Consider the following 11776-nt stretch of genomic DNA (forward strand, 5'->3'; position numbering starts at 1 on the left):
GCACGGCGCCAAGCCATTATTGAAGTAGGAGCATGCACAAATTGTTTGTCTACAGCTCATAAGGTTGAAAACTGTGGATCACCGACCACTTGTCGAGTCTGCCAGCAACGGCATCATTCACTGTTACACCAAGGACCGACTAGCAATCCAGTGGCCGGCGCAGTAACCATTACAGGCTACGACTACGTAGCAGGATATACTCTGCTCGCGACCGCCAAGGTCTCATTACAAGGGCCAAACGGTCAATTACAAACATGTCGCGATGTAATAGATGGTGGATCACAGGTGAATCTTATCTCAAGGATAATGGCAGATCTGCTATCTCTTAAGGAAAGGTTACCGATTGAAATATCTGGAATCGGAGGAAAGATATCAACAGCAATTAGATCAACACTAAAGATCTCATCAGTTACATCTGGGTTTGAAAGACTAATGGAGGTATTTATTATTCCCACAGTCATTATAGACCAACCGTCAGTACCAATTCAAGGATTCATTAAACGAACTTAGCATTGATGGATCATAAAAAAAGGGAACCTGAAGATATATGTAGCCATTCAAGAACCAGCGACACTGACTCGTCCGATCGAGAATCAACCGCTATACAAATAGTTAGTTGCAGCACTTTATACTACAAAAGAAAAACCAATTGATACACAACCGACTTCCCATCAACTTAAATCCAATAAGGAGCCTGACACTTGTTCAACTTTTCTAAATTTAACCAAGAAATACCTAAGTGTTGTTGCAGAAAGTCCACATACCACAGGTCAAATAATCAAGTTCTACGAGGGCACAATTTCAGTCCCCACGGTAATGTAAATTTTATCGCAACGGGGAGTGTTAAGCAGCATCAAGAAGGTATGAGGGACCTGAATCACAAACATGAACCGCCGCAGTTGAAGGAAGGATCCACCTCGGTCATTGATTTGTTAGGTGTTTCCTATACAATACGGCCAAGGGCTGACCAACATCACGACTTAATTGAGGGTTCTCCTCAATGGGGGGGAGAATGTTCGTACCCAAAGGTGCTCAACATGACCACACCCAACAAATCAAGCAGTAGCCAAGTTGGGAACAGTACCAGGCGCTCAGTAGCACCCACCAGTAGCATTATATGTCTCACTAACTCACCGTCTCAGCGACTCAACGGCACACTGACCCGCCAATGCAGTCAGCACATTTTGCAGTGTCAGCCAACTGCGCAAGGCCAACTACGTAAACTGCTACCATAATCATAATTCCCTGACCTACTTTAGAATATAGCTTACTTCACTAATCATTACACTAATCTTCCGTGCTCCAAGTCGTACATAAACATGTTCCAAATGAAGAATAAAACAGTTATTAACGCATCTCATAACTCCGCGACTCTACCTCCTACCACTGGGAATAGGGCTCGTAATACACTATCTCAACTAGCAACTAACCACGTTAGCTCTACCTCAGCACAGTTCCGCATCGCCTGTGGTTCGGCATCGCAGTAACCATCGTTACCGTTGCCGCGACGCGATCGTCCTGCCAGCAAAGCGTCCCTGTGCCAGCGACAAGTGCTCATTACCCCCCTGTCCCGCGGTGTGACCCGGAAGTGTCTACTTCGGTTTGGCACAAACAAATTCCAAAGGAATTTCCTATATCCAATTCCATAGGCGCCGCGAAAAAAATGCCTTACCATTCACGCATTGGTAGAGCTCGTATAAAAACACGGCACACAACAAGGGACACCCGCGATGCGCGAATGTCGGGTCACCTAATCCTGTGGAGCCCCTTGGACGACCGAGACCATCTAAAAGAATTCCTGAGACCGAACCGGGATTTATTTAAATAGTTAGATCGCCCAGTGGCCAACAATAGGGGTCGTCACCGGCATAGGGGTAATCGTGCACACGATATCGATAGCCTGTCTATCCCAATATCGGTATATTTCCAGCCATTTCAAACTTAAAGCCTAGTACTCACATCGACAAAAACCACGAGTTAACCACAGGAGTAAGCGAGAGGCAAATACGCAGCTAACGCTTTTTGTCGGGTCTCTTTTTCACCGCGGTACTCAAATGAGCTAAGGAAGTACCAGAAAAATACCATTCAATTTCGATGAACGCCGTAAGCCGCTGCCCAGAGAATAAGAAATGTAATCTTCAGCTGTGCGAAACCAACAACATTAAAAATGGAAAGAAATCCCCAAAATCGCCAGCAGGATGTCAGTGCAGATGAAACAGGACGCCTAATCCAAGCTGTTGCTCAATATTGTGGGACTTCACCGACAGGAAGCAATATCAATACAGGGCAAATCCACAAACTAGTTGAAGTATTGGAGGGGATCCACTAGAAAATTTCAGCTTGAAGGAACATGCCGAGTGAGACTTCGCTCCCTACATGGACATCCTGCCGAGCGTGTCCTCGCAAAGAAAGTAAGATCTGTCCAAAAGAACTACTAGTAGAAGTATATTTTTGGCAGAACCAGCAGTTATATTATCTCCGACGACCTCTCCAGTTGGCGAAGCATCCGTGAAACGAGAAGGAAGCTTTAAACTAATAATTTACATAAATAAAAACATTCGTTGAACATTCCATATATTTTCGGTTTAATTTCTTTGTGTACCAGCAGACTCCTCCTTTTTAAATTTCTCCAATTGATTTGTTTTCGTTTTGGCAACAAACCCAGCTGCTTGTCAGTAAGACCATGCTAAATGCGTTGCGGGTGAACTATGAGAACTTCGGTCACACTACAAAGAATACGATTTTTCGACCCTTAGCCGATCTGAGTACTAGGCTTAAAATGCAAAAACTAACGGAAGACTGAAATACTGAATCGATTTGCTTGTGTGGTCCCATTTTCTGCTGAAGTGAGTGGTTGCGACTGTTTCGCGTCTCTTTCTTCTTGTATTTCTTATAGCCTAGTACTCACATCGACGAAAAACGTGTGAGTTTCGATGAATAAGAATTTAAGAATAAGAAATTTAATCTTTGGCGGTAATTGTGCAAAATTTTAAAATTAAAAATGGAAGAAAAACACCAAAAACGCCTAAAGGAGGGCAATGCAGATGAAAAAGGACGCCTAAGCAAAGCTGTTGCCCATTATTGTAGGACTTGACCGACAGGAAGCAATACCACCACTGGGCAAGTCCGCAGAATAGTTGAAGTGCTGGAGAAGATCCACTTGAGAAGCCCAGTGGGATAAAACGTCGGACTTCGCTAGATCTACGACGTGCTCTCCATTGAGGACTACACCTCCACCAGCTACTTGGCAGCTAAGGCGGAGATGGTGGACGCGCCGGCTTTTATAAGTAAGGAGGAGGAGGAAATAAGGTCGCCCGCGAATGACCGCTAGAGGAGCCATCACCAGCCATCACCAGGATGCTGGCCGACTTCATGCAGCATCAGGCGAAACAACCCCGTTCCCAACCCGGCTTTCACTTCCTCAAGGTTAAATATGCCTACTGGGACTCGGAGCTGGACTGCAGATGGCGCGGGTTAGGTTAGGTTAGGTAAGGGCGGCTGTCGGACTATAGTCCGACACACTTAGACCTCAATGGGTCCATTGTGATACCGCTTGATCTCGTTTTTTCCTTCTCTAGGGTCCCGTTTTTAGTAGTTTCAGCCTGTGTTAAGCATGTCTTCCACCCGGAAGATTTAATTAAGGCACTTATGTTTTTGAAATTAATCTCCGATATTTCGGTAAGGTCGTCGATTAAGTGGCTTCTTAAGTGTTTCAGTCTGAGTCTGCATAGGGCTGGGCAGAAGCAGAGCAGGTATTCTACCGTTTCCACTTCTTCCTCATCCCTATAGCTTCTGCAGAAATCATTTTGCGGGGCTTTTAGCCTGCAAGCATGTGCGCCATGCCGCACTCTGTGCGGCTGAGCTTGAGTAACTCCGAGGTTTTTTTGTTGTTTATGACAGGCCATGTCTGGTGAGAGATGTGTGGTGCGTTTTGCCAATGGGTGTTGGCTAGTGTGTTGAAGTAGTTTTTTATGTTTAGCTTGCAAGTAGCCATGGGCATACCGACTTTCTCCTCTCCTGGGAGGAGAGGCTTGGCGGTGTCCTGCCTGGCTAATTCTTCCGCTCTGCAGTTGCCTACGATGTCATGCTGGAGAATTTTAGCATGGCCATAAAATTGGGCTTTCCATTGCCATGTGTCCCTCAGTAGAATAGCTGCCGATTTGGCCCTTTCCATGCCTGCTAAGTCCAGGCTAGGGTTCGATGGGCTCCACTAATACACAAAGCCGCCATTCGCTGCACTTTGTTTAGAGGAGTTAGTATGCATTGTTTGCGCAAGGCGGTCCACCACAGAGCCACTCCGTACAGTAGGATTGGCTTGACTACCGCTGTGTGTATCCAGTTATTTTGTTCTATTTCTATTCTTGGGGACATGCCCCATCTTAGCCCGATTGTTATTTTACAGGAGTATAGTGCAATGGTCGCTTTTTTGGTTCTCTCTTGGTTGTTTAAGCCCCATTTGAGGCGCTTATCTAGTACTAACCCCAAGTACCTGGCGTGATCGCTAAAAGAGAGATTACAATTGTTTAAAACGGGTGGGTTAAGTTGTGGAATTTTGTACCTATTTGTAAATAGAACAAGTTCTGTTTTCGAGGGATTTACCCCGAGTCCGTTAGCTACCGTCCATTCCGATAGTATTTTAAGTTTAGCGGTCATAAGATCGCAAAGTGTTTGTGGATATTTTCCATTTAAGATGATGGCGACGTCGTCTGCGTATGCCACGACCTTACAACCTCCTCCACCCAGAATCCGCAGTAGTTTATTTACTGCGATATTCCACAAGAGGGGTGATAGTATACCTCCTTGCGGGGTGCCTCTGTTCACTAGTCTAGTCTGGGTTGAGGTCCCTAGTGTGACTGTGACCATTCTGCTTATCAGCAGTTTATGGATTAGCCTCACCATTGGCGGCTCAACCCCTAGTTCTGTGAGACATTCTGTTATAGCAGTGGGGAGCACGTTATTGAAGGCTCCCTCTATATCCAGAAAGGCGATCAGCGTGTATTCCTTGATGTTGAGTGATTTCTCGATGCTGCTTACCACCAAGTGTAGCGCCGATTCGGTTGACTTACCTTTGGTGTAAGCGTGCTGTGCTTCTGATATTTGTGTCGGGTCTACGGTGGCCCTTATGTGTAGGCTTATCATTCTTTCAAAGCTCTTAAGCAGGAATGATGTTAGGCTTATTGGCCTAAAATCCTTTGCTGTGGTGTGAGTGGCCTTCCCTGCCTTGGGAATGAAAACCACCTTTGTTTCTTGCCATGCGCGGGAAAGATTGCCATCTTTCCCTCCTCCGCCTGCGTGGGACAAGAAAAAAGCTATAAATACTAATTTACATAAAAAAAATACGTTGAAAATTCATTTGTTGAATTGTCAATTTCTTTGTGCACCACCAGAGTCTTCTATTTTAAATTGTTCCAGCTGATTTGTTTTCCGTTTGTCTACAAACCCACCTGGTCGACAGTAAGACCATGCTACATGCATTGCGGGTGAACTTTAAAAACTTCGGTCACACTAAAAAAATAAGATTTTTTACTAGTGAAACTCTTAGCCAATCTGAGTACTAGGCTTTAAGCCATAGGAGTGAGCGAGTGGCAAACATGCGGCTAAAGCTTTTCGTCGGGTCTGTTTTTCAGCGCGGTACTCAGATAAGCTATGGAAATACCAGAAAAAATACCACATTTCGCGAGTGAATTTTCGATTATGTCCTTTAGCCGCGGCCCAAAGAATAAGAAATTTAATCTTTGGCGGTGTTCGTGCAGAAGCAGTGGAGAATTTAAAAACTAAACGTGGAAAAGAACACCAAAAACGGTCAATGGAGGTCAGTGCAGATAAAAAAGGGAGCCTAATTTAAGCTGTTGCCCATTATTGTGGGACTTGACCGACAGGAAGCAATACCACAACGAGGCAAATCTGCAGAATAGTTGAAGCGCTGGAGAAGATCCACTAAAGAATCTCCAGTGAGCACTCCATCTCCACCAGCAACTTGACAGCTTAAGCAGAGATGGTGGGCGCGCCGGCTTCTGTAGGGAGGAGAAAATTAGGTCGTCCGCTAAGGGACAGCTGTAGGAGCCATCACCAGCCATTATTGGCCAGCCTATTGGGACTCGGAACTGGACTACAGATGGCGTGGGAAAGGTGGCGAAGCATCCGTGGGACGAGAAGGAAGCTTTAAACTCCTAATTTAAATAAATAAAAAATTTGTTGAACATTTCATTAATTTGAATTTCAATTTCTTTGTGCACCAGCAGAATCTCTTATTTACATTGCTCCGTTTGGCAACAAGCCCTGCTGCTTGACAGTAAGACCATGCCACACGCACTGCGGGTGAACTTTGAAAACTTTGGTCACACCACAAAGAATAATATTTTTCGACTAGTGAAACTCTTAGCTGATCTGAGTACTAGCCCTTCAGTTCCAAAAAAAAAGTTTCACTTGTGAATCACCTTGTGAATCCCGTGGGACATGTCCTCTTGCACAAGTGAAGAACAAGTGACGCTCCATATAGAAAATTGTATGGGATGTCCGCCTTTTCACAAGTGAAAATTCAAATGAAAATTTTTTCGAAGTCCCACGGGACTTCACTTGTTCCTTATACTCATTTTTCGTATGGCCTGTCACGTGCCGGTGACACGTCCCAAGTGAAATCACTTGTGAAAATCAAATTTTTTCCATGAGTTTTCACTTATGAAATCACTTGCAAGTGACACGTCCCAAGTGAAATCACTTGTGAAAATCAAAATTTTTTTTACTTATAGAATTTAAAATACATAAATTTGTATATACTTTGAAATATATTTTAATTAAATAATGTTATTTAGGTTTTCTGTTAAAGGACAATTATTGTTAGTAAGCCTAATTTTATGTTACGTTAATTTGCTTTTTACATTGGTCATCGCCTTCCTTAAACCTTTGTCCAGGTCTTCCGAATCCTTGGCCAACGCTCCTGATAAAATTTATGGTCATATGCTTAAAAAATGCGTTTTATTTGTTTATTTGCATATTTACCTTTTAGAGCTGTGTTTGCGCCCTTTGCAGGATTTTTATTGGCGCAAAACATTTCATCATCCACTTTCGGCTTACGGAACCCATTGAATACCTTAATACTTTAAACTAAGATCAATGCACAACATCTTCAACTTAATGAAACACTTACCTGACTTTATTATTTTCACTTTAAAAAACGAAAGAAGTAAATCTGCTGCGCACAATTTAAATGGCTTGCTTCCCTTTCAATAACTCAAACAGAATGAATGATTTCTTTTGTTTTCTCTTCGCAGTAGGCGCGTGCCACTGCACCTATACCCTTTCTAAAGCGAAAAATATCCGACTACATAACTTTTACTTTTTTTAGTAAAAAATATAAAAAGGAATTCATCAAAAATGGTACTATTAAAATGTTTTAAATATTTCAATAAATTTTAACGAACTAAATTTCTATAACTTAACTAAAAAATTATATTGTAATATTAATGTATAATACGTAAGCATAACATTAAAAGTAAATTCAATTTACTTAATTTTACTATAATCAAATAATTTACTTTTATAAAACAATATTTTTTTTTTTTTTTTTCGATATACAATAATGCTCCTAAAATATTAGGGAACTCACATGTCGCTGCGCCACGAAAATTTTTCCGCCGAAACATTAGTCGCTAGCCGGACATAACGGAGAGACTCAAAAGAAATAACGGACCTGCCGAAATTTGTCTCTGAGAGCGCCGAGTGCAGGCAGACTATAAGACAAAGAAAGAGAGGGAAGCTCCGAATATCTGCCTCTTTGTTGCACGATCGTTTTCGTAGGCAGTCTTCTACACTGCGCCGACTTCTCTGCTGACGTCAACAGCGGCACAGCGTTTTAGGCACAAAAAAAAAACAAAAAAGCTTTTTGCCTTGAGCCATGTCACCGCGTCCCTACTGCAGAACTGAAGGGAGGCCTTAGGAAGGAAAAGTGTGAATAGGCTGTATGACGTAGATTGGAGAGATATCAGTGGGAAGAGGATATAAAAGATTTCGTTTTAGATTATTTGTATTTAAATGGTTACTGATGGTATTTATTGGAATTTATTTACAGGTACTTATATCTTTCTTTTTAAGATTCACCCCTATCATATTTTTAAGACTTTTTGTTGCAGTAATTCCTATTAAAGGAACCTTAGTAAAGGCCATGTCAAGGTTCAGTGGAGCCTTACAGCTCACCGATATAGATGACTTTATCACGCCGTCACAGGTTTAATACTACATAATACATATACATATGTGTGATGTAAATGTAAATTTTCAAAATTTCTATACATAGATATGCATAAAACCCTTGCAAACTGTGCCCATAGTTAAGGTGACGTCGAGGACTGGAGCCAAAATCACTGTAAAGGGAGACAGCTGTTTTGAGGAATCTATGGTGGGTTGCGTTTAAGCTCTCTAGATTATTCTTTTACAATCTGAAATCCTATTGCAGAGTGGTAACCAAAAACTTAAAAAAGTAGAAATCACTCTGCAAGACTGCCTGGCCTGCTCAGGGTGTATAACTTCCGTCGAAGGCGTTCTGATCAACCAGCAGAGCCTGGACGAGCTCCTCAAGGTCCTTTCTGAGAACTCAAAAAAAAAGGCCTTTGGGGAGTGCGATAATGTGCGTACCATTGTGTTCACTGTGGCTACCCAGCCTTTACTGAGTTTAGCTCAGCGATATCAGATGGGGGCGGAGGATGCTGCGCGCCATTTAACAGGGTACTTTCGCAGTTTAGGAGCCGACTATGTTTTGTGCACCAAAGTGGCCGATGATCTAGCGCTGCTTGAGTGCCGTCAGGAATTTATGGAAAGGTACCGCGAAAACAATTCCTTGACCATGCTCAGTTCTTCTTGTCCGGGGTGGGTATGCTATGCGGAAAAGACTCATGGGAACTTCATACTGCCTTTCGTTGCCACCACCCGATCGCCGCAGCAAATAATGGGAGTGCTAGTGAAGCAATTCTTAGCCGACAAGCTGAATATTCCTGGATCGCGCATCTACCATGTGACCGTGATGCCCTGCTACGATAAGAAGCTAGAGGCCTCCCGTGATGACTTCTTCAGCAAACTGAACAATGCACAGGACGTGGACTGTGTAATCACATCAGGTACTGAGAGATAACTATAACATTCGACCTGAAAATAATGTATCTTATATGCAGTTGAGGTTGAACAGATGTTGACCGAGCGCCAGCGAACATTGGCTGAATACGACCCCGATGATCTGGACTGGCCCTGGTCTGAAATAAGACCAGAATTTATGGTGTGGGCCCACGAGGCGACCCTATCTGGTGGTTACGCAGAACACATATTCAAGTTCGCTGCTCGAGAACTCTTCAACAAGGAAACACCTGAAGAGCTTGAGTTCAAACAACTTAGAAATCGCGACTTTCGAGAAATAACTCTTGAAAAGGATGGCAAGGCCGTCTTAAAATTTGCTATTGCCAACGGCTTCCGGAACATACAAAACCTGGTTCAAAAACTGAAGCGTGGAAAAGGTGCACATTACCATTTTGTAGAGATTATGGCATGTCCTTCAGGCTGTGTTAACGGAGGTGCACAGGTACGACCCATAACCGGGCAGCATGTTCGCGAACTTACCCAGCAACTAGAGGAAATGTACCAGAAGCTTCCAAGATCCCAGCCCGAAAACGCTTTAACAAAACACATATACAACGACTTTCTAGACGGCTTTCAAACGGAAAAGTCCTATAACCTGCTTCACACTAGTTACCATGATGTGGTAACTCAGCTCAGTACATCTCTAAATATTAAGTGGTGAATGTATATTTTTCTGCAATATTTTCTGTTAAGTTTACGGTCATAGCATATGGTAAGTTTTTAGGAAACACTGTTATTTGTTTATATTGGTAGACTGATAACTTTTTTTGTGCGAGCTGCAGTTTTCAGTCGGTCAGAACTCTAACAATTAGGTCGGTGCCCGAGAGTTTCTATTGTAGCTATATTATTGGTGGTCAAAAAGACCACTATTTTAAAATATAAATTGATTATCCAAAGAGATAATTACCACTTGGGAGCTGTTTCGTCTCAACATTTTAACCGTAAAAATAATGTCACTTGATTTTGAATAAGAAACAATAAATTAAATTTAAGCGCGGAACACGATAAGAAAAATAATCATTAAGTTAACCGTTTTGACATTTTTAGGTGTATGTTTTAACCATATACAGTGTCGAACTTAAGTTTCACACTTAGCATATTGAACTTCAAGTGCTCTTTCTTACCTCTAAATGTTTATAAAATTCAACCAAATTATTTTGGATAAATGGAACATTCAACAATCCAATTAATCTTTTTTTACTGAATTATCTCTTAAACCTAAATTTATATAAATTTATTATTTTTTATAAATATATATTATTTTCAGGATCAGGGTCAATTGTATACAAACATTTGTGAATAGGTGCCCTGAAGCCGTTTTTATCGATGGAACCCTTTTTGGCGTTCTAAAGAACTCTAAACATGCAAAGCACATAGGACGGTAAAAAGCTTCCAGTGGTCAGGGAGGGGAAAGGAGCACATAAAAAGATAATGACAACCTTCAGATCTACTCAGCATTGTTATACGCTTAGAATAAGAAGGTATTTGGCAAGGATATTTACACAGTAGCCTTCCGAAAGTCCATGCCAAGTGCCAAGTACAAGATTTTTGCAGCTAGAACAAACCAATGTTACGAACTGCATTTTTTCGGCAGTGCCGCTAATTCATATTTTACCCCAGGGTGGAGTATCCCGAATGCCACAGCTCGCAACATAAAACATCGATAACTACGCTGTCTCACATCACCCAACTTTCTGTCATCACTAAGAACCAAACATAAACAAAGGTAAGTAAATTCAATTTTACGGAAAAATGGTTAATTTTGGTGGCTATCGTTGACTTAGCCAAGCGCTCCCACCTAACCAAGGATGCTCGTAGGATTCTGCTGGAGCAACACCCATTCTCGGTCGACAGAAGCCGCTCCATCTCCCCCACAGGGGCATCTCACTTACACATTTCGGGTTTTACAGACATTTAATAAATATGGTGAGTATAATCATTTACATTTGTCTTCCTATTAACTGACCTTCCTTTCCTCAGCCTTCAAGACCAAAACTTGGCCGCCGTCTTCGATTTTACGCGGACAAAGCGGAGAATTCGTTCCCTAGAAAGGGCTGCAGGCGCCCCGGAATGTTATGCTCTACCAGTCATGTATTGGTAGAGCTCGTATGGAAACACGGCACACAAAGGGACACACGCGATGCGCACGTGTCGGGTCACCTAATCCTGAAGAGCTCCTGGGGAAATTAGGGTTAGGCCAAACGACACGCAATATGCGCTGTAATCTATACTACTGGAAACTTTTAATCGCGACCTTTCTTATAAGCAAACGACGAGAACAACTAAGGCTTTAAATCGGGTCTAATTCCGAATAAATTTACATTTAACAAGGAAGATCGCTAAAGACGAGTACCTCTACTATCAGATACCTGTTACTCAACTAAAGTCGAGTCGTCATCTAGCTTTCTTTGTGTTCTGACGTCCTTAAAATTCTCGCTATGTTACTTCCCCTCTGTCCCGAGTGCAAAACCGATGTTACATTGGCCCAGCTTCGCGCTTCGGATGCTGTTCGCTGCTCTTCTTTGTGCCGTCGCGCCTATCATACTTCATGCGTAGCCCTACCGGACGATGTGCGCAAACTCCTATTAAATCCAAATATACTGTGGCAATGTGATAGCTGTTTGGTTGCGAATGATTCGCATTCTAAAATCGA

The 11776-nt window shown here is 42.5% G+C and overlaps 1 protein-coding gene and 2 long non-coding RNA genes across 6 annotated transcripts; 1 reads left to right on the plus strand and 2 right to left on the minus strand.

The window, feature by feature from the left end:
• Positions 1-2561: 2561 nt before the first annotated feature.
• On the minus strand, positions 2562-5609 carry LOC139354783 (uncharacterized). Of its 2 annotated transcripts, XR_011605641.1 has the most exons (3): positions 5445-5609; positions 4559-5288; positions 2562-4501 (listed from the first exon to the last, which is right to left on the minus strand). It is a non-coding gene; the product is annotated as an uncharacterized lncRNA (long non-coding RNA). The 2 variants fall into 2 exon arrangements; XR_011605640.1 differs by lacking the exon at positions 5445-5609 and having other exon boundaries at positions 4559-5438.
• Positions 5610-6766: 1157 nt separating this feature from the next.
• On the minus strand, positions 6767-7931 carry LOC139354794 (uncharacterized). Its single transcript, XR_011605652.1, has 4 exons — positions 7607-7931; positions 7148-7335; positions 7000-7090; positions 6767-6937 (listed from the first exon to the last, which is right to left on the minus strand). It is a non-coding gene; the product is annotated as an uncharacterized lncRNA (long non-coding RNA).
• Positions 7932-8050: 119 nt separating this feature from the next.
• LOC139354793 (probable cytosolic Fe-S cluster assembly factor GE22682) lies at positions 8051-11457 on the plus strand. Of its 3 annotated transcripts, none has more exons than XR_011605650.1 (8): positions 8051-8068; positions 8130-8224; positions 8294-8395; positions 8453-9110; positions 9165-9835; positions 10391-10849; positions 10908-11049; positions 11104-11457. XR_011605650.1 is itself a non-coding variant. In XM_070999039.1 (5 exons), exons 2-5 carry the CDS (start codon positions 8162-8164, stop codon positions 9782-9784), a joined length of 1443 nt encoding a protein of 480 aa, XP_070855140.1. In that variant the 5' UTR covers positions 8051-8068; positions 8130-8161; the 3' UTR covers positions 9785-10309. The 3 variants fall into 3 exon arrangements, 1 of the variants encoding a protein (XP_070855140.1); XR_011605651.1 differs by having other exon boundaries at positions 10744-10849; XM_070999039.1 differs by lacking the exons at positions 10391-10849; positions 10908-11049; positions 11104-11457 and having other exon boundaries at positions 9165-10309.
• The last annotated feature ends 319 nt before the right edge of the window (positions 11458-11776 follow it).

Source organism: Drosophila suzukii, unplaced genomic scaffold (assembly GCF_043229965.1).
Source record: "Drosophila suzukii unplaced genomic scaffold, CBGP_Dsuzu_IsoJpt1.0 scf_22, whole genome shotgun sequence".
In the NCBI taxonomy this organism is placed as follows: domain Eukaryota; kingdom Metazoa; phylum Arthropoda; class Insecta; order Diptera; family Drosophilidae; genus Drosophila; species Drosophila suzukii.

Excerpts from the sequence above, each read along its gene's own strand:
- LOC139354793 (XM_070999039.1), top strand. The coding sequence starts at position 8,162 with ATGTCAAGGTTCAGTGGAGCCTTACAGCTCACCGATATAGATGACTTT. Across the intron at positions 8,225-8,293 it reads ACTTTATCACGCCGTCACAG|ATATGCATAAAACCCTTGCA; the intron begins GTTTAATACTAC and ends TTCTATACATAG. Across the intron at positions 8,396-8,452 it reads GCTGTTTTGAGGAATCTATG|AGTGGTAACCAAAAACTTAA; the intron begins GTGGGTTGCGTT and ends ATCCTATTGCAG.